Genomic DNA, 23,183 nt, shown 5'->3' on the forward strand with positions numbered 1-23,183 from the left:
ATTCATACTTTTCTCAAACTTGTGAGCTATCTTCTTGTTTCCATTGCAGGTACACCTGAGAGCCTGGCAGAAAAAGAACGGCAGCTCTCTACCATGATTACCCAGCTGATCAGTTTACGGGAGCAGCTCCTGGCAGCGCATGACGAGCAGAAAAAACTGGCAGCCTCACAAATTGAGAAACAACGGCAGCAAATGGACCTTGCTCGCCAACAGCAAGAACAGGTGAGCCCTGCAAAGGGAGCTGACGAACTGGAGATGTCGAACGTACCAAGCTCGGCGAGCAATCACTTTGATCGGTTTATTTGTCAGAAGGGCGCCTAAAAAAGGAGAGAAAGAAGCCTTTTGGAAATCAGGGTCTTTGAGAATACCGAGGGGGATATGTAGAGGACAAAGAAAGGCATCATAGCAACTGGGCATCACTGAAATGATAACCTCCTTCCAGAACATTTGCCTGTGGTCACTTACCCGGGGAAGCTGATTCACATAGGCAGGCAGCACACAGACTCCTAGTGTAGCTTAAACAGGAGTTCGTCACATCTCTCTGGGCCTTACTCTTTTCATCCAGAAAAACAGGCCTCTGGTTAAGGAAAACTTTCAGGACCTTCTAGCCCAGTGGTCGGCAAACTCATTAGTCAACAGAGCCAAATATTAACAGTACGATTGAAATTTCTTTTGAGAGCCATTTTTAAAAAAAAAAACTTAAGCGGTATAGGTAGGTACACTGTTATTAACTTAACGAGGGTACTTCTAAACTAGCCTTTGCTAAAAACGCAAAGGGCCAAAGAGCCACAGTTTGCCGACCACTGTTGTAGCCCTTGGATCCAATGATTTTTCTCTGACTTTAAAACTAGGGTCACACATCTGTTTTCCCAGAATAGCCCCAGTTAATGCCTGTTTTCCAAAATAAGTATTAATAATCCCCCTTCCACTTGCAAAAGTTGTCCTGCTTTGGATGCTAAATTATATGGTCACTCTATTTGTAGAATAGGTAAATCATTGGGAAAAAAATTAGCACATGGCTCCTATAAGGATTTTATTTCATTGATTCAGAAGTGAGAAAGAAGAAAAAATAGCAAAGTTTAAATATATGTGTTTTTAAATAAATCGCTCTCCCAAATGTTTTTCCTGTCTCGTAAGAGTACATTAATCTAACACAGTGATCCTAAAGAGCAGTCCCTGGTGCTTTAGATCAGACAGACCCAAATTAATGTGCAGTTTTTAGGAATCTGACATTATTACTGGAATTATCTTTTCAGTTAAATGTATTTTATAGGGGTATATAGAGCAATATATGCTCTGTTGATTTTAATGAGTTGTGACGTCTGGTATTTTATATGCTTGAATATTTGCCCACGTGTAGGAATATGGACTCAGCCCCTAATGGAAAATAACATAAAGGAACACTGTAAAAAATCAGAAGTTAGAATGTCATTTACCCATCCAGAGATGACACAGTAATTAACTATTGACACTTGTGAATAAGCTAGCACAAATTAATCTTGACACATTTGCAGACGAGTGATATCTTACAGTGAACACTTTGTAATTATATTTCAAAATGAAAATTAAATGACACTTAAAACTAGGTTGTCATGCTCAATGAAGCAAGCATGTAGCTCAACCGATTGGCAAATAAAATTCAGAATTTGAGCCACATGGTGCTTATGTACCATACTTCACTGTGTCAAACCCACACGTCTAGAGTGGATGATAGTAATTGCACTGTGGTGTTCTAGAGGCATTTCTGTGCAGCACTTTATCATTTAGGAGGGACCATCAATATTAGATGCCTCGTGGTGTTTCACTGGTTTGCTAAGAGGAAATAAATATTCAGAGAATACAGCATCTAAACCTAGAGTCACAGAGTGAGCTGTCCATTTCCTTTAAAAAATAATTAATTTTTATTCTTCAATTACAGTTGACATACAATATTATATTAGTTTCAGGTGTACACCCCAGTGATTATACATTATATAACTTACTAAATTATCATCCCAATAATTCTCATACCCATCTGACACCATGCATAGAGTAGGTATTATACATTTATTGACTATATTCCCCATGCTGTACTTTACATCTGCAAATATATTTGTAACAACCAATTTGTACTTTTTAATCTCTTCATCTTTTTCACCCATTCCCCCCCCCCAAAAAAAATTACTATGTCCTTTTCTGATTTGAATGGTGACAAGCAAAGTGGGCCTTTTCAACCTGATTAGCTATCATTTCCTGTTTGCTTATAAAGTTTTGGGGAGGAATGGTCCTGTTTCTAAATTGTTAGGGACAGCTTTCCATGACTTCCAGAGTGAGCTAGTCATTTCCAGAAACCTTAAAGCAACATTTGGTAGCATAATGCTATTTTTGTCATCTTCTGTTGAATGGAAATCTGATTTGGGTGTTTCCCCCTGCTCTAGGCTAAAGCATCAAAAAGATTCAAAGCATAAACCTGGGGGTTGATCCACACTTGTTTTCACTCCCCACATTGCCCATTCTAGAATACTGGCTTTTAGAAATAGAAAAACAAATAGGAAACAAATAAACAACAACCCCATATCTATAAATCTTGCCTAAAGGGGAGCACTAAAAAAGTCTTCTAAGTCCTCCCTGGCCACTTTCTCTCTGGCTTTCTAAGTTGGAGTGTCTTCTAAGGGGCATCCCCCTCAGCTCAGCTTTTAAGGCAATAAGCAGACTGATGCCTTCATGTTTTATAGTAAACACCACCTGCTCTCCTGAGTCAGTCTTCAGTGAGGCTTGCATGAAGTGGTTAATATTTCTTTTCCTAGACCAGATGATGTGTTAGGGTGTTGAATTTGATTGTTGGGTGAAGCAAGAGACTGTAACACATTACCCTCAAAAGGAGAACTAGATAGATATTAAATTTTGTTTTTAAAATGCTTTATACATCACAAAGAGATATTTGTAACAACTTTTGATATTTTGCTGTGTATTCTTGATATTCCCTTGAAGATATTTGTCTTATCAGTCCTGAGAGTCCTTATATCAAAAAACGTTTCACCAAAGTCAATTGCATTATAATTAATAAAAAGTTCTTTCCTGTCTCTGCATACAGATTTTACTTTTGTAGTCCAAATTCAGCTCTTTAGAAACAGGAAGCCATAGTTTTTCCATATTTACTCTCCAAGGGTCAGATTTCAAAACTCCCATTCTTTCCAGGTAATGGGTGCAGATAGAGGAACTGCTCACAAATGTACAAGGGGTAGATCTCACCTGCAGGTGAAGAGCTAGGGGTAAGCAGAGAAGTGGCATCTGTTTGAAATTTTCCTTTTCTCCAAATTTCTGGTTTTGCCTCTCTCACTTTGTAGGAACTCGTGAACATAGAAATGCAGTAAAACATTCTTGTAATACCAGGAGAGATACCCTAGGTAACGGCAAAGGTGTAAGCATTTCATTTCAACTTAATGTAACTTTATTTCTGATAGATTGCAAGACAACAGCAGCAACTTCTGCAACAGCAGCACAAAATTAATCTCCTGCAGCAACAGATCCAGGTCAGTGTATTTTATTACTCTCGTTTGATTATACTCACAGACTTTCCTCCTTGAAAATGGAATTTAAAATGCTGCCAATGCACCCCTCTCTTATAAACAGCACCGAAGTAGTTACTCTCAAGGATGTTGTGTACCACGGTATAAGTGGATGCAGGAAATACCACCTAAGTGGTGGTCTAGAGCATTCTTTTCTGACGTGATGCATATGCAGGAAAAAACCTTATCTTTTCTTCTTTCTGCCATTTGCCTGACAGAACCTAGTGGAAACCTAGTGGTTTCCAAGGTAGCGTACACATGCTATTTTGATTGCCACAAGCCAATTTCTGCTTTGTGTTTCACCATCTAACAGTATCATGGGGAGAAGCATGTGCTTGTTTACTTGTTAGTATTCTCTGATTGGGCCAGTTATGAGAAGAATCTTATGACCTGGGAAAAGGTTGGTAATAATTGATTAGTTCTTTAACAGCTATCACTTGCATTTCTGTTAGATGATGCTGAGGGGAATCTAAAGATTAATGAATAATTGTCTGTCTGTAGGAGCTTATAGTCAAGAAAGGAAGAATAACTTGTCTCTGAATCATTGTAACACAATTTAGAAATTCTCTTTTTTTGTTGTGGCAGAGTAACCCTGTATATAGATCATGATGACAATGGCATGGGAAGGAATTTTGATTTCTGTCTTTCCTTTAGACACATGGTGGTTAATTCAGCTCATGGCTATTTCAGATAGGTAAGGGATTGGTCTCCATTTCTGAATAGGAACATGGGTATGGTTGTCTGGGGATTGATACTCAGAAATACGGATGCCAGAGTTATATGTACTCACCACAGCCTCTGTGGTTTCTGTTGGCTGCTGTGGCTGTTTTCTAACCACTGGGATCTGTGATTCAGCCTAGTTGGGGCAGTATATTCTGAATTGCATTATTCCTATCCTTGAGATTAATATTATTACACCTTCCTGTATTCTTAAGAAAACATTCACATAATATTGTAGCTTACTCGAATCTTCTTCCTTACTGATGAAAGCCAGTGATTTCAATGTAGATTCTGCTTCATTTTTGTTAATCACCCGTAGTGTCTCAGGTAGCACTCACTGCATTTAAAATAATGATTAAGTGCCTGAAGAAGTACCTGTACCTGATTTGGCTATCTTCATGCGGAGGTTTTAACCAGTGGTTTGTTATGATGGTTGTTTTAAAATTAGTTCTGATTTCACATTTTGTATTCAAGTGAGTATGTCCAGCTATCTTCACGAGGGAGGTTTTAACCAGGGGTTTGTTGTTGTGGTGGTTGTTTTAAAATTAGTTCTGATTCTATATTCCATACTCAAGTCTATGTGTTTCAAAGTAAAGGGCCCAAATGCAGAAGAAATGGAATGTCTCTGGCATTTTTGACAGCCAGCCTTCACAATTAAATCTTGGAATAATTTCTCATCCTGGTATCTCTTTTATAACTCATGCTGAGATACTTAATTAAATAACTGTCCAGGTGTTCCCTTGTTCTGTCCTTATTAGAATTTTCAGTGTGTCTCCCATTACTAAGGTCAGGATTTTTAGCCTGTGCCTTCCTACATTTTTCTCTAGTTCCTTCTCTAAGAACTCAGTGGGTGTTAAATAACCTGATCATTTAGTTCTCTCTGTTTCTCATATTTGTAAAGTAGGAATGGAAGAAGTTCTCCATGCTCCCATGTCAGTTACTTATTATTAATGTTTTTATTGCTTCTTTATTACTTCTTCATTTATTTTGAATATATTTCACTTATTAATTCAATGTTGTTTATATTAAGTGACCATTTTAATAGTGGTACCAAGGCTGTCAGATGAATAGCAACCAATTCAGAGTATTTTTATGAATACTATTGCTGTTTATTGATTACATATGATTTTATAGTCACAGCTTGCCTATATGAAATTGATGTCTTTTTCAGGAAACTTGATCTTAAAATATTACTCATTAGATTATTCAATGTGAAAATATAGGGAAAAAGTTGGTCCAGGTTTTTCAATAGAAGTTTAATTGCCTTTAAGATTTGTATATATTTCTCATTGTTTAAATTTATAGAAATTGAAGCTGATCAGCACTTGATCTCAGGTCTTTATGTTATAAAATCACAGAGAGATTTAAAGAATCAGTTATATTCATTTTAGAAATATAGGATTCTTTGTAACCAGAATTCCATTGTAAAAAATAAGAGGAAGCAATAACCTGTATTTACAGTTCTCTATTCTGAGCTACTTTTCACTGCATAGCATGTCAGTATTTATCTTATCAGTATGAGACCATTAACAGAATTTTTCAAATGCTAAAAAATACTCCTTACACAAGTATTCATCTCTGACACTTAAAAAGTGGGTATTTAATATTATGAATTTTAGTTATTTTTTGAAAGGGAATGGGTTAACAGTATTTTCAAAAATGACTTTTGACAAGCCATAGACATGATCAAATTTAGGAGAGAGATTATTGTTGGGCTAATTTTTAATATATATGTTTTTGAGCAAAACATGAGACTTGAGATGTTTTCTATCATGAAAGAAACATTCTCCCTTTTGAATACAAAACATAACTAAGTAAAATAAGATAATAAATACAAAACCTAACATCTCTTCAGAAAGCAAATGAATATGGAGACCATTTGCGCAAGCTTGAAATTTTAACTTTTCTTAAAATCTTGAGCTAACATGGTCAGCAAGATTGGCTATGAATAATGAGGGTCAGGTTCTTATAGTCAAGATTATTTTTCACATCTAGTTCAGAATACTCACTTCTGAATTAGTTTTGTTGTTTTGGAATTTGCAACCTGTAATAGAAAGAAAGAAAAGATGTCTAACCTTTAGTAATAACACATCTGGGCCTATTATAATGGAAAGAAATGAAAACCTGAATGGTTTGCACAAATTTAAAAGCAGGATTTTTCATTAGGAATAGGAAAAGGCATAATTTAGGAGGTAGTATTGTAATGCTATTTTGCAGGCTTATTTTGTTTGCACTCATTCAAAAGTTATATATGCAGTTAAATAATTTCATTTACATATTTTCTTCCTTGAATATCATTTTTTAAGATAATTTGCCTTGGTAAAATCTAACTGAAATTTTAAAGGCATACTGTTAAGACCGTGTAGGCCTTGTAAGATGAATGATTTTGTGAACTAATGTTTTTATTTTTTTGATGAGTCAGTTTTTACCATTTTTAAAAATCAGGTTAATAACTAAACAATTATTAAAAATGCTTTAATATTAACAGATCTTTAAGGAGGCTGTTTGCTTAGTGAATTCAAATCCCTCTGTTTGTGCTTGGGGGAGAAATGGTGATTCCTCTAATTTGTTACATATTAAGTAATTCCTGCCATGTGAGCCCAGAAAAAGTTAGATGTTTTTGCTTTTTCTAGAACAAATATAGCACAGTTTTTATCAACTCTATGGAAAGCAAAACTAATAAATCATGGAATATGGATCCTTGGAGTTGGGAATGTTGAGTCTCATGCTATAATTCCAAAGGACAGATAACAGCTTCAGTGATTTCATCTCACTTCTTCCACCCATTGCACTATATGCTTCTTAGCCAGTCTCTTGAAGAATTTTATTTATTGGTTATGTTGATTAGAAAACAAAATTTATTTTTAACACATTGGACATATGAAAACATACAGTATTGTAATCAACTATTATATATACAGAGTGGGCAAAAGTAGGTTTACAGCTATAATACAAATAAATATAATACAATAGGTAATAAATAATAATGTAAGAATAAACTATTTCAGGTGTTTATAACTATAAACATATTGTTGACCACCCCTGTTAGTCTAGTCTAAGCAAACAGAAAATATTTTATAGATCCTTATTTTTTTGCTCCATCCATATAGTTATTCATTTACCATTATTTGACCATGTCATGGTTTTTAAATCCATAGACAATACTCTTTGTGGACACAACACACCACATTCTTTGGTTTTGATAGCATGTCAGTAGGAACACATTTAATGATGGAATTTTACTGCTAGATCCTGCTCATTAAAATATCTTTGTGAGAAACTTACTTCTGCAGGCATGAATGGTGTTATCTAATTATCCATGTCTGTTCAGACCCTGATTTTAGTCTTATTCAAGCAGCTTGTGTTATGTGCTATATAGGGAGTGTCCTTGCTTTGATTCAATGACCGAACAACTGTCTCTTAAGAATGCACTGGCTCATTGGGATTTTATTTGGCTTGCTGGGTCAAAGCCAATGATTTAGTCAACTCATACACATCCACCATCTAAGGTGTAATTGTGAAACTTGACATTCTTAGCTCTTTGTTAATCTTTATGGTTAATATACAATATTAACTGGCCTCCCCTCATATTTTAATATGTCCCTTAATTGGTTAAACTCACTCGGTGGAAGGATTATACTACCATTACTGCTGCTTTGCAGATATCCATGGTCTTGTCCAAAACTTTCTCTTTTAAAAGCTGTAGTATATGCTGCTTCTGTCCAAAACCAATTCTTTGTTTATTCAGTGACACCTCTTTCTTCCTAAAGGTGTATGAGTATTTCATCCATAGTGTATTCTATTTTGTTATAATCCTATGTGCTTTTCGTATATTTTGTCTCTGTGTGTTTGTCACATGGTAGAACACCATTAAATGTGTGTTCTTCTTTTTTCCCCTATTAATCTGGAGATGTTAATATTATAAGCTAGGAGGTGATTGTTCTTAAACCATTAAATAGAATAATTTGAGATGTACTCTCACCTTTTAAGAAGATAAACTTAGCATTTTGTTTCCTTCAATATGATTAACTACAGGCATTTCTGGTATCTGCTGAGCAGAATAAGGACTCCCATTTCTGTGAAGTAGTTGTCTAAAGATCAGAAATAATTACTTTATACATTAGCCTTCATGGCCTGCATGACCTGGTTAATTAATTTTTTTCTAGGATAATAATAATAGATAGATAGATATATTTGGAGATGTGCTTCATCATTAAGTATCTAATTGACCTCTAACTTTAAGAGCTGGACCTTGCCTTTATTGTCTTTTGGAGATGGCTGATGCGCCAAGCGGAAAAACTGAGGAGAGCCAGGAGCCTTACAGTCTCACACAGTCCCTCTGTCTTTTGTCGTATCTCTTTGTTAACTGTATTTAGCGTTGATAAACAAAAAGCAATTACAGTGCTCCTGTTTTGGCTCTAGCAAATAGTCCTTTTTTTGTGTGTTATTGATCAGGTAACTGATCTCCTTCCAACTGCCTCTGAAAGGACCAAATAAACCCATTGGAAGTAATCTGATATTTCTGTTGGCACTGTACATGTATCTGAAACACTCTTGCAATGAAATGAGGGTTATAAACAAAGCTTAGAAGTTTGGGATTAGCCCCCAGCTTCAGCAAGCCCTTAAAATATTTTGTAATTCTATCTTCAATCATGAATTAGCCAGGAAAAAACAGACCCTCTCTCCTCTATTTTTTTGCTGTATGCTGTTTTTAATTGCCCACAGGCAGGCTGTTGTGATCTTCCTTGCAAGTTTAAAACCAAGATAAAAAATGCAAATCTAATTATTTCTTTTATGTAATCTAATTAACTTTTAAAGTAATGATAGATGCTCCATCGCTTGCCTCAAACATTTTAATAGTGAAATTTCTGAATTCTAAAGAATAGGTAAAGCTACTATACCTCATGAATAGCAAAGGCTTTCACAGCTAAAAATATAATTATTATTGTGGGCCAGAAACTTCGCGTTAATCACACAAGACTGTTTGGTACAATTGGAAGTGGATCTAGAAATAAGAAGAGGTGGCACCTATGAGCCACTACATGGGATTATCAATCAACTTGCTACCTGTTTTCTAAATGTGGCCTTATGGCAAAGATCTCATTCAGCAGACCAGAACCTGGCGTGAATTCCAGTGCTTTTCAGGGGCTGTCCCTCAGATTCTCCAGCCCCCACTAGCTGACCCCTTCTTCTCTATCTTATCTGCATGGGCTTATCTCTCAGATTCGACACCCCAGCTCTCTCTCAAATTAGTGATACTAAAATTTCAGGGAATCCAAAGTCTTTGCAGCTTTCTAGGTTTGATGAAAAAGGGAGGGTGTCTTACCTCTTCAGAGGCGGGAGAGTATGGTGAAGAGTAGGCACAGGATCCAGGTGGTGCCAGCATGTGACATTCCATAACAGTGAACCAGGGTCCCCATAGAAAAGGTGTCTCTTTTGTTTTGTTCTTCATCTCTCTGACTGTACTGAGGGCTCAGTGTAGTGCTAGTTTTAATACCTTTTAGGATATGCTAATCTCTCTTCGTAGGAGAGAGAGATCGATCATCTTAGTCTGGAGCCTTTGGAGGCAATCATGTTTAATTAGAATTTAAATAAAATAAAATAAAACTTTTGTTCTCATGGTTATCTGGTTATCTTCTATTTATGACAAGTGATTTTAGTTTTCCACTTGAGGGAATGATGTAAAGTTTCCTTTTGAAATAAATGTAATTAGCTTCCCCCGCTCCCATCACCCCCCCTCCCCCCCCAAAAAAACAATTTAAATAACAACCTTAATTAAGCAAACAGAAATTGGGCACTTGAATAAGGCAACAATTATGAAGGCAGTTCTTTCATAATGGAATTTTGTGAAACCCTTGAAAGAGCACTGCACTAAGAGGTGTTAAATGTTCCACCTCTTCCTCCATGTCTTCACTTTCACAGAATGTTGAACCTGAAAACATCACCTCCAGGTCTTCCTGATTCTCATTCACTGATGTGGGGAGGATGGGAGGGTGGATCCAGCTATTCCTGTTGGATAACAATACAGTGAGTTTATCATTAAGTTAAATTTAAAAATAATCCTGAGATTGTTTCCCACCCCCTGCTTTCTTTGGCATTAAAATGCTCTTTCTATTTATGAAGTAAAGGTGATAATAAATGCTATGTGTTTTGTTTCTTTTGCTTTCCAGTAACTTTACTTGGTAAAATAAAACATTTCCAAATATGTGTAGGTCCCCACTTTTGTGTTTCTTAGAAATGTCTTTGAAACTTTTTGAAACAAATCCTTTACTTACACAAGGAAACTGAGGCACAGACCACAGACTTGTCCAAGCATAAAAGCTAAATATTGTCAGAGCCATGAGTTGGAGCCCAACTCTCTGGACACCAATTCTAGTACTGTTTTTAACATTCCAGGTTGTGTCTCACCTTGCCCTTATTTGTGACTTGAATAAATTTTAGTGCACTTTAATTTTCTATTTTGCAAAATGTGGATAATAGTATCTAACACCTAAAACCTCATTATAGTCCCTTTACCTTTAAGTGGAAAAAAAGAGGAAGATTTGTTATTAGAATTAGTTTATACCCAGAACTACTACAGCAGTGAGTACATACCCACAAGGAAAGAGATAAAAAGAACATATTTGGAATCTTTTTGTAGGTTAGTATGAAATGTATTCATGGCTGAGTGACTCGTGGTATTTACATATAAACTCCTTAGTTAATTATATTACTTTCTGGGGGCTTTAACGCGATGTGCGTCTCTATGGGGGGTCAGTCACCTTTAGTGTTAGTACCTTTTTGTGCAGCTACCTTCTCCAGTTGACATGGTGACAGCATTTGATTCCAGTGGTTCTCAATCATGGTTGTACCTTGTAATCACTTGGAAGCCCTTTAAAAATACTAATGCCTAGGTCCCATTCCAGAAATTCTGGCTTAATTGGTCTGGGTACAGTCCCAGATGGTGACTGTTAAAAGCTCTTTGGATGATTCCAGAGGGCAGTCAGGATTGAGAAATACTGCTTTATACAGTAATGCAGATTAAATTATTCTAAGTTATTTGGACTATCTATCTATTTATGTATCTTTCTACATATCTACTTTCCTACCTACCTATAGATAGAGGTTTGGATCATAAGCAAATAATTCTTGAGCAGCTAAAATACACTTTTGACTTTGGTTATAGCGATTTTACTAAATAGCTAGAAAGCATATAATAGTTCAAACAGTTTTAATAAATTTTGTTAAGTCTAGTAACTTGATTTTTATTTATATGTAGGTGTACTGGAAAGATAAAAAAGTGTTGATATCAGATTTGTATCTTTGGGAGAGATATTTAAAAGTACATCATAGTTTTTCATAATAAGATAAGAATTTTTAGAAAATAAATTCTCAGATGCCATTTGACTTCTGTTATCTAAATAGGATGAATTTTGACCCAGGAAATCAATTTTTTTTTATTGTGTTTAAAAAATATTCTCTATATTTTGACTAGAGCTTGACATAGGTGAGGGATGTATGAATGTGAATATACTTTTAAACTATGTGTACATGTAAGTAGAAGGTATAGAGGATAAGATGCATTATTTCAGAGTGTATTCAATTAAAAAACTTTATAGAACCAGCACAGGTATTGGAGACAAATAAATCAAGATTTAAATTTCAGTTATACTACTTATTAGCTCTGTAATTGTTTTGCTACTTATTAGCTGTGAGGTAATTACTTAATGTCTCCGAACCTGAATGTCATTATTTTTAAATGATGTATAATATTGATACCTTACTAGTTGATTAGTGATCATTGTATAAAGCCCCTAGTAAATGCTGAATGCATAATGTCTATCACTATTATTATTGGTGTGACTATTGTTGTTCTTACATACTAAGTAAGGAATAATTTCAGAGGCCCTTATAAACATACATGTACATATTTTGTATCAGCATGTGTAGGTATGTTTGTATTTATATACACATTTATAATTAGAACTCACAGATTTGTGATGTGAATATAGGATAGTCAATGTGGATACACTTTGATAAATTATTCTCATCATGATAATCTAGAGGGGAAAAAAGAGCAATGATTTTCTCTGGCTACCAAGTGAGAGGAATTTCAGTTGTCAGTGAGAAGAAAAGTAAGGTTTATCAGGCACTCAGAAATGGTTGGCCAAGAATGAGCTAGAGCTGCTAGAGATTGTCTAAGAGGAAGCATGGCATTTTATCCTGGAAAATAGGGTCAGATTCTGACCTTTCACACTAAAATGGCTTTTCTATTAGATCAGTAGTGCTTGTGAAGTTAGAGAGATAGTAAATGAACCTCTCCACTTTCTTTCATAACCTTAAAAACTCACAGATAAAGTTATGTGATGTAGCAGTACAAAATGCAAAAGTCTTTCTTGTTTAAAATAAAGTTGTTCATATAAATCTTATGTACGCCATCTCCTGTAAGTCAACCATTTGCCCCGCTTTTGTGAATTATGTCTATACTTAGAATTTAAGAAGTTAAACAGTATGCATACCAGACTTGAGAGATGGGAAATAAAAATTGATATACTGTTTGACACTTGATATAGCACAGGGAAATATTTTTTAAATTCTGAAGGGATGTACTGACATAACCATTTTTAATTCACATAAGGTAACTCCAACTCGAAGTTATTAATGTTTAGAGTCAAACATTTTTACTTGTTTAAAATAAAAGAAAATAAATGATGCAAAAGGTGTAATGCGTCACTGTGAGATACTAAATTTACTTTATCCACCACCCAATCCATTAAGAATATATTAAACTTGCAATATTTAATAACAAAAGTTAAGGAACTCATAGGACAGAGTAAAAGGTCAAGTCCTCTCAGTCAGGTCAAGGTCATGACTTTTGTTAAACCTATACTTTGCTGGAAGATTTTCCTCTTAAAACATATACAGATGAATTTGCTATGTGGTTGAGATTAGGGCGGATGGTGAGGGCATTCAGTGAGACTGACTTGGCTGTGCTTGAACTTGTTGACAAGGTGGACAAACTGTTCTAAAGAACTCTAACAGTCCAGGTGTATTTTGTACTGTAATAGCATCCTTCATTTCCCAGCCACATAAAAGTTGGTTCCTACTTACATCTAGTTGTATTATTCATAGGAAAATGGGGAGAGGGAGGAGGAAGACCAAGAAAATTGATTTTAGTTTCAATGGATTGTCTAATAACTTTTGTCCCCCTTTCAAAAATTGTGATGATGATATCAGGGCCCAGGTACCTGTACAGAACAGCATTCCTTTGGTAATATGATTCGATAAAAGATGAAGTAAGTCCTAGTTTGGTGATTTTTAAGCTGGATGTGGCAGAATCATTTGGTGATGTACAAAGAATTAGTGAAGTACGGAGCACTTCGGGATTAGCATAATTGAATGGTGTCTGAGGAGGCAGTCAGGGTCCTGAAATGTTAAGGAGAGGAAACATCTCCAAAGGTCGGTTGAGGTATTTATTTGTCCTAAAGGACCTTTTTCATTTTGTGGCTGTCTGCTCCTTCTTCCTCCTCACTTGCCCTTCACTGGGAATCATGAATGTCATGATAGCTCCCAGATAATCAGTTTAGTAATTGAAGGTTGAGGTTTGAAAAAATCAACATGGAATCAAAATGGGGTTTGAAGGAATTAACATGATGGGGAAGGAAGAAAGTGCACATGGAGAGGAAGCTATCACCGTGCTTAGTGAAGAGTGATGGAGGTTTGAGAAAAGGAAAAACTAGATGCAAGTTTTCCTCTCTGCCATCCTCTGTGTGATTCTTATAATTCTTGTGCAGACAGGTTTCTAGATTTTATGTTTGATGGCTAGATGGAGTAAAAAGCCCAGAGGAATAGGCACTTGTTAGATAGTAGTATTTTTTATTTGGTTTAGCCAGAATTTAGTCTTAGAAGATCAGTTAAACCAGGTGAGAAACATAGTGGTAGAACAAACACCTAGTCGACTATTGGAAGAATTAAAAAAAAAAAAAATCTCTTTTTGTTAAAAATATTACCGATGTCCCCTTTTCCCCCATGTTGATCCCCTCCTCCATACTCCAATTCCCTCCACAGGCCTTCATTCTACTCTTGTCTGTGTTCATGGAAGAATTGTAGCTCTCGTTTGGAATATCTATAATTCAAAGGTGAAAACCCAGTACAAAGAAAAGTAAAGTTGGGCTGTTGAGGTTGGCATCCACACAACAGCTGCTTTTCCGTTAAGACTGTTGGATTTTGTGCAATTTCAGACTGTCAGATACATTAGTTTCTGACAGGGCCCTTTCACAGACTCTATTTTAGAGTGGAAGTACATCCTTGGAATTCCTAGTGATTCCTTGTGTGAGGGAAGGCCAGATGATTGGCTGTCCAGTAGAAGAGGTAATCTTAACACCATGTTTAGGACATTGGCCTCCATCTCGATACCATAAGACTGGGCCCTGGCTGTAGAGATTTAGATTTGTGATACACTGTCTACTTCAAGTGGTTAAGAGTACAATGTTTAAGGCAAATGTCTATGTAGTAGAATTATAGTTAAAATATTTTTTTCTTGTTTTAGTTTACTTTAAAATTTTTAAAAAGATATATATATTGCTTTTGTACTATTATAAGGAAAATATTAGAAAAATCACTGTTTATTATGGTATATGTATGTGATGAGCTGTTATAGACTTTAAAAATTATAGTCATGATTTGTGATAATGTTTACAATATAATAATAGGTGAGAATAAACCCTAAAACACAATCATGTAAATACAATCAACAATATAAAAGTAGGCATTTATAAAAAGATTAGAAGAGAATGCATTGTAATTATTATTTCATTTTAAAAAATTCAGGTAACACAAAAGGAGCAGGCAATTATCCTTTAATTTGGTGATCACCTCTGGAATAGATGTGATCACCAATAGATCACCAAATCTTGCACTTGACTGTCATATCTGATTTCGGGTTGCTGAAATACAGCTTCTAATTAATAAAAACAAGGTCTTCAGATAGCTGGGGGGAAAGATGCGGCTATAGATCTTATCAGTGCTCTCAGGCTATTTTACTGATATCTGTGCCTGCTCCACCTCTTACTCATTTTCCTAAGCAACTTTGTCCAGGACTCTGACTTAATTGCATAGAGTTGTATGTTCCAAGCCCAGGAAAAGAGGAGACAAAGAGATGATTGATTGCTAATCTACTTTCAGCAGAACTTCTTCTCTTTCTATTGAAGGTCCCAACTGGGAGACAAAACGGTATCACAGAAGGGTAGCCTGGCAGAAAGAAGGCTAGATGTGGACTCAGGATGTCTGTGCCTTGTCTTTGTTCTGCTAGTGACTTGCATGATCTCTGCCTAATTACTCATCCGCACTAATTCTCCCTTTCCATATATTTAGAACAAGGGTCATTATACAAAATTATTGCTGTAATTCCTTGTGACTCTGACCTCCTGTGATTCCAGATGACGGGAATTAACTCCGGTCCTTAGAAAATGGAGAGCAGTAGGTAGTCTTGCCTACAAAGCTTTCAGGCAAATGTCATGTTTGGCCACAGCATAAGCCATGTCCACTTAGCAATGTTTGCATTTTAAACCATTGAAAGGTTTTGAATTATGAGGTCAAATTCATGTTTGCTTTGTGGGGTATTGTGATGGCTTGGAATGCCTGCCACATGAAATGATTGCTATGGGGTTTTTAGAAAAGCACATTTAAGGAAGGGCGCCCTATAAATGCCTGCTTTCAGGCCACACCTAGCACATTTCTGTAGCCAATGACAAACTCCTGGCTTCGGGGCTGTATAATGGAAAGGGTGACACAAACTTAATTTTCGTGTTGCAAGTGTAATATTATAATTTGGCGGGGAAGGGGGATCCTTGTAGCTTTGCAAAGTATTAATTGCAGGAAATTACAGCATATTCTAGTGAAGTATTATGTCAGTGGCATATATAGCATATAACACCTTTTCCTAGTCTCTCTTGTTTTCACCCCAAGTGTTGCGTTTTCATTTGAAGAGAGATGTGTTAAGCAGTTAGAACTTTGTCTGACTGTGGGGCTGGTGCTAGAGTGTGGCTCAGACTGTCTGAAAACAATTAAGCTATGAAGGGGGCGACTTCTCCATTATGCTTCCTAGAAGTGGGTTTATTGCTTGAAGCATAATGTTGATGTGGATATTCTTTTGGCCATTTCCTCATTTCTAGCTTGTTAGGTTTCATCTTCTAGTCCTAATAAATTTTCCAGCGACAATTTATTTATTGAGTTGCAAGATAAAAAAAAAAGAGAGAGAATTTCATTTCTGATATGTGGTAGAGTTTAATATGGCTTTCCGATTTCCTCCTATTTTGTTTGAAGTAAATAGGGTAATTACTCACTAAAATTCTAATATCTTTCAGGGCTTTAGGGATGAATCTAAAACAGAACTATATAATGTTTTATTTAAGCAAATCCATGTTCTTATTAGGCAGTTCACCTTAATGTCATTTTTCATAAATAAACTTTGTTTTATTTTTTTTTCCAAGGGTTATTTAATTAATTTTGTTGTACTACCACAGTCTGACATCTGCATCTGCTAAGGCCTGCAGAATGTGATTTGCGGTTTAAAAATAAAAATAAATTATGATTTGAAACACGGTAAATCACTCAGAAATGATACATAAAAATGAATGTAAAAGAGTCCGATGTGCTTCTGTTTGTGTTTTCTTTTATACTGAGCCTCATGCACAGTTACGTGTTTGCACAAAGCATTTGTGCCAGTCCTACATCTGATTAATATGGAACTGGGTGTGAGCCTGTTCTGCAGTAACTGCTGCGGCGCTGGCTTCTTGAACTGTTTATGGTCACCATTAATTGCAGGGCTTCTCCATACACCCATTGTGTAGACCTGGTTTTACTTATCAAGTGTAGATCTGCTTTTTCTCCTCCTGCCGAGCAAGGTGAAGTGCCTTGTGCTACCAGCTTCTTCGTATTTGGGGGTTCAAGGCATCTTAGGGGATTGAAACTGTCAGCCCTGGAACCCCCAGTGTTTCTGTGCAAAGATTAACATTGCTAGAGCCTCCACCCTTTTTAAAAAGAACATGTTTAATTGTGTGTTCCAACCAGGCAAAATGTGTTGAGTTTAAATGGGACAGCCAGCCTATCCCATTCTGGTCCTCTTGCTGTTGTTATTGTTGTTTTTCCCAGAGCTGGCTTCTGAATCTAGGTTTAAAAGCAGCTGGGAGATATACGGGTAATTCACAAAATGGGTGTTCTAAGAATATAGGAAAAAAACTATCTGGGATGAAATCTAAGGAGATACTGCCTCTTCCTTTATGTTACCAGTGTTTGGGAACACTCTCATTACCCCTTTGACTGAAAAAAGTCTTATTGCATTCTGAGAAAACAAACAAACAATAGTAGGTTTTGTGTGTGTGTGTGTGTGTTGTGTTGTTGTTGTTATTGTTATTTTAATTTAGCTAACAAGCTGTGAAGTTGTATAAGAAAGAGAAAACACTTTGAAAAATGGTCAGAACTCTCATGTATTAAGCAGAGCAGATGAGATGATTTATTGGGTTTTATACACATTCTGTAAAGGGTAAGCATTGCTAACAGAATGAGTGGCAGCCTCTGGGAGCTGAACAGGCCCCAGGGACTAGTCTTTGTTCCTCTGGTCTTGACAGGCATGTGTCTCTGTTAAATGAGAGCTTAATTTCTCTCATATGTGAACAATTTCCCAGCCCAACAAAGGCAGCCAGGATGGGAGCGATTTAAAAGAACCAGCACAGGAGGAAGCATTCTTGAAGAAAAGGGATGCTAAAAGGCTAATTACTCACCATGGTTTAGCAACTATTTTATTTTACCCTGTGCAAGGTTTATTAACATGGATCCGCCACTTTTTAAAAAACATAAACACACATTAGAATTACAAGGTTATATTTTTATTCTTTGTGAAATAGCCATTTGCTGATCTCTGCTCACTGCGAAGAGGTGCCCCTATCAGCAGTGTTGGTGTATATCATGGAATATTAATTCACTAGAGGGGGAGGGGAAAGGCTAATATACTTTGGATCTTTCACTCTCAAATGGAAGGAATTTAAAGTATTTACTAAGCATCATCCTTGGCTACTGTGAAACCTTTCTTTAGATGGTAATTGCTTAAAGTGGTCAGTGCACATCATAGTGACAGGTTGGATGGTTGAACACTTAGCATTTTAGCCTTTTATACAGATAGAAGGTAGGAGTTCTTAAATATGAGCAATAATCATCTTTTTATTTATCTGTTTTGAATGTTTTTAAAACAGATATCAGTTAAGTTGTTCATAAAGAAGAATTTTGAAAATGAACCATGACCTTATAATTTATTTTTAAAAATATATTTTTATTGATTTTTAGAGAGAGGAAGGAAGAGGGTTAGAGAAATAGAAAAATAGATGACAGAGAGACGTCATCAACTGATAGCCTTCCACAAATCCCCTACTGGTAATGGAGCCAGAAACCTGGGCATATGCCTGAACTGGGAATCACACTGGTGATCTCTTGTTTCATGGGTTGACTCTCAACCAATATGCCATAACATGCAGGCAGAACTTACTATTTTTTAAAGTATTTTTATTGGTTTTAGAGAGGAAGGGAGAGGGAGAGAGAGGTGGAAAAATTAATAATAATTGAGAGAGAATAATTGTTTGGCTGCCTCCTGCATGCCCCACACTGTGGGGGAGCAAGCCTGGGCATGTGCCCTGACTAGAAATCAAACCCTGACCTTTTGGTTCATAGGTCAGTTCTCAACCATTGAGATATGCTGGTCGGGCATAGTACTTATAATTTCTAAGGAACACACTAAGATGAATATTGTAGCCAGATTGGCTCTTGGTTTATTTTAGAACTAAAAAAGGTGACCTAGGTTTTCTTGATGATCACTAATAATTTTCTGAATGATCTTTGGCAAATCACTTTATCTCTGAAATCTCAATTGCCTTATATGGATTTCCCCTTCCCTGTCCCAAATTCTAAATTTCCATGTTTAAGGTAAAAATGGATCTCTGAAATAAAACACATGAGATGATTGCAAAGTACCTACAATTAATTTGTTTAAAAATCTCTCCCCAAAACATTATTACATGTCTACATTTACATTTTTTAATATAGAAATATCAGGACATCCTCCAATATGGTACATTAACTGGCATAAAGCCAAACATGCAGTATTATCACTTCATGGGAACAAGAATCTACTGGGTATGACAAGCTTTGTGTGGCATAGTAGAAAAGGTGGGAAAGCTGTAGATTTTATTTATAATGATGGACAGCTGACAGATAACTCTTTTGCTTGTATCTGATTATTAAAGCAGATTTCATGAGTGGAATCAGATCATTTCCATCTGCATGGTTATTTCTACTAATATATAAACAGCTCCCGAAAGTGTCTGAGCCTTGTATATAGCCATGGTGATCTAACTCTGAAGGAGAATGGGTGGTATTTTTATTTAGAATATGAATTGATGACTGTGTAACTTTGAGAAGGAAAAAAAAGTAAGTCATTTTCTCCCAGGTGGTTTTTCTTAGCATCTTTGCTTGCTACCCAGAAGTACTGTGGTTTTCATAAGAAGCCATGTTTTAGTTGAAATAACACATGCCAAACCACTTAAACTAATGACTAAGCCATCTTTGTTCCAGATTTGGAGTATATTTGAATATGAAAAACAGTAGGATCTTCAGAAACGAGAGCCAAAGAAAATTCTAGGACCCTTATTCCTGACATGAATTAATTCGATTAAGCTTGCTTTCCCTTTTTATTTAGGGTGCTATCCAAAATGAACAGTTAATATCATTTCTTTATAAATTGCCCCTTTATATTTTCTGTTCTTAAAAATGAATAATCACTTCAAGTCATACTCAATACCTGTTTTCCTTTATGCATCATAGAACTATCAATTTAGTCCAATTCACCTCCAAATGTCTCATATCCATCTTTTGTTTCATTCCTAATGTTACTAACATGATGTAGGTCATCATTACCTCATGCCCAAACTGCTAAAATATAGTCTTAAAAACTGTCTCTTCACCTTCAGTCTACCTCTCTCCACTTCATATTACACATTCATTACAAAATATTCTTTCTAAAGCACACTTTTCATTGTATTTCTCTTCTGTACAGAAGTCTCTAATGGTGTCTTGTTGCCTGCTATTTTTATTTATTTAACAAATTTTCATTGACATTTATGTTTTGACACTTTTCTAGAAGATATGGCAATCTACAAAAATCTCTGCCCTGCTGAGCTTACATTCTAGTGGGGGGAGGCACACATAAATGAGAAAAGTAAAATTATAGCATGTTATAAGAATTACTATGGAGGAAAATCAGAAAAAGCTGGAGGAAAGTGGGAATGAGATACTGTAATTTTAAACAGTATATTTGGTAAGTCCTTAAGAAGAAGGTAATATATGAGCGAAGACTTGAGGAATTTTAGGAAGCAAGTCATATGGCTATCTGGAGTAAGACCCGTCCAGGTACAGGGAATAACATATGCAAAGACTCATAAGACAGGGGAAAGAATCTTTAAGAAACATTAATGACAAGTGTGGCTAGCTGTAGTGGAGGTATTTTTGGGTGTGAACGAAAGGGAAAAGAGTAGACCATAAGAAGAGAAGGGCCCCTTTTACATACATTAAGTGCTTTGGTCTCTGTAAGTGGGATGAGAGAATTGAAAACAATGTTGTGATCTGACGGGTTTTAACAGAATCATTCTGCCCACTATGCTGAAAATGGATTGAAAAGGGCAAGAGTAGAAACTTGAGAGGTCAGGAGAAAACTATTTAGGCAAGAAATGTTCCTAACTTGAACCAGAGCAATGGACATAAATGAGAAGTGGTAGATTCTACTGTAGATATATTGTAAAAGTAGAGCCAGAGAGATTCGGAGTGAAAGGGAAATAGGAAAGTAAGGGTGACTTCAAGGATTTTGATCTAAAGAACTTTAAAAATGGAGTTTCTATTCACGTAGCTTCTGCCATTCATTGGGGAAATTGTAGAAGCAGATATCTACAGAGGGTGAGCATGAGGGATTGTGGTGGGAGGCATGCGGGGAAGATAAAGGAGACTTCAAAGTTTAGTGTTGAATTGTTAAATTGAAATACTTATTAGAAATTAAGGTGGAGATGTTGAGAAGGAAGTAGGACATAGAACTTTGGGCTTTGTAAGACAGATAAGGACCAGAAATGTACATTTGGGAGTGGATGGTTTGGTAAAATTCAAATTCTTAGCTTGAGTTTTTTTCTATAACATGGTTCCTAGTCTAATTTTTAGCTTTATTTATTTATTTATTTTTTTGCTAGCTAGTTAATCTAACTTGTTTATGTGTTATCTCCCAAACATGATTTGTGTTTTCTCATCTCTAAGTCAATTGTCAAATATTTTTTCTTTCTCTTCGGAAAAAAAAAAAATGACTATTTTATATATGCCTTTCCCCCCACCCCCACCCCCCTTCACATTGGTCTTTGTCTTTTAAAAGCCTAGAATTCAGTTAAGACCCAATTCCATGCAACTTTTTCCAAACTTTTTCCTGGCCCCCACCTAATCATCCTTTTTGTTTCAGAGCCTACACAGCCTCTTGTGTTTTTCTAACTATATGCACTATGTTGTATGCATGTTATATTCCTCCTACAAGATCATAGTATCCTTGAAAACAGAGACTATTATTTTTATAGTGCCAACATGTCCTGCTTGGTGCCTTGTATATGGTGAAGGTTCAGTGACTACCCTGTTTCCTCCAAAATAAGACAGTGTCTTATATTAATTTTTTCTCCCAAAGTTGTGCTAGGTCTTATTTTCAGGGGATGTCTTATCTTTCCAAGTGCTATGTCTTATTTTCGGAGGATGTCTTATTTTGGGGGAAACACGGATATTATTGAATTGAATAGTTGAAATCTTAAATAATTTTAAGAGGCAGAGGAGACAATAAAATTTACTCTTTCTTCTTTTGAATACTCATCACGTGGTGAAGCAAATATTGCAATTTTTTTCTGAAACAAATTATTGTAAAATATTTAGCTCATGATTCCGTGAATTAAATGGAGTGATTTGACTGAGGTTAAAACTATCCAATTTGAAGACAGAATAAGTTGGTGAATTGGCTGTTCAACTCCTGCTTGATTATATTTGGTAATCTTGATGAAATAAACAGTGTACCCACTCATTTATGGAATATAATGAACAACATAAACTGATGAACAAAAATAGATCCAGAGACACAAAAGCATTGAACAGACTGTCGAATCTAGGAGGGAAGGTAGGGGATAATGGGAGTGGGGGTAAGAGATCGACCAAAGGGCTTGTATTCATGCATATAAGCATAACCCATGTACACAGACAATGGGAGGAGAGGTTGTGTTCTGGGGGCTGGGAGTAGCCTGGGAGAGGTCAATGGGGGAAAAAGGAGACATATGTAGTACTTTAAACAATAAAGACTTTAAATAAAAAATAAATACTGTACCTTTTATAAATGAAAAAAAAAATTCTAGTGACCTGTTTAAAAAATTATTTTAGTTACCTGATTGGATTTACTCATGTAAAAATGCTTTGAAAGAGCATATATGACTCAGAATGCATTTATACTACAAAGTTTTATTACTGTTTTTCTGTCTTTAAATTAGTGAATAATTTCCATTTATAAAAAAATAATATTAAGTACTTAATATATAATAAGGGATTTTATAGGTTCTTTAACAGATGTATTTTGTGAATACATCATTCAGCATTATTGAACTTTTTTTTTTTTCTCGGTTCTTGTCTTTTTTAAAAAAATATATATTTTATTGATTTTGTACAGAGACGAAGGGAGAGAGATAGTTAGAAACATCGGTGATAGAGTCATCGATCAGCTGCCTCTTGCACACCCCCTACTGGGGGTATGCCCGCACCCAAGGTACATGCCCTTGACCAGAATCGAACCCGGGACCCTTCAGTCCCCAAGCCGATGCTCTCTATCCATTG

At 35.9% G+C, this 23,183-nt stretch overlaps 1 protein-coding gene across 21 annotated transcripts in view; it reads left to right on the plus strand.

Moving 5' to 3' along the window:
• The window catches only part of SOX6 (SRY-box transcription factor 6), a 525,015-nt gene that overhangs the window by 343,787 nt on the left and 158,045 nt on the right, over positions 1-23,183 (plus strand). For all 21 annotated transcript variants that reach the window (XM_045577988.1, XM_045577991.1, XM_045577992.1 and 18 more), the window contains 2 exons: positions 50-222; positions 3,444-3,512. In XM_045577988.1, coding sequence (XP_045433944.1) covers positions 50-222; positions 3,444-3,512 — 242 coding nt within the window. The remainder of the gene's footprint in view (positions 1-49; positions 223-3,443; positions 3,513-23,183) is intronic.

The sequence above is a fragment of the Pipistrellus kuhlii genome, unplaced genomic scaffold, assembly GCF_014108245.1.
Source record: "Pipistrellus kuhlii isolate mPipKuh1 unplaced genomic scaffold, mPipKuh1.p scaffold_m20_p_9, whole genome shotgun sequence".
Classification (NCBI taxonomy): Eukaryota; Metazoa; Chordata; class Mammalia; order Chiroptera; family Vespertilionidae; genus Pipistrellus; species Pipistrellus kuhlii.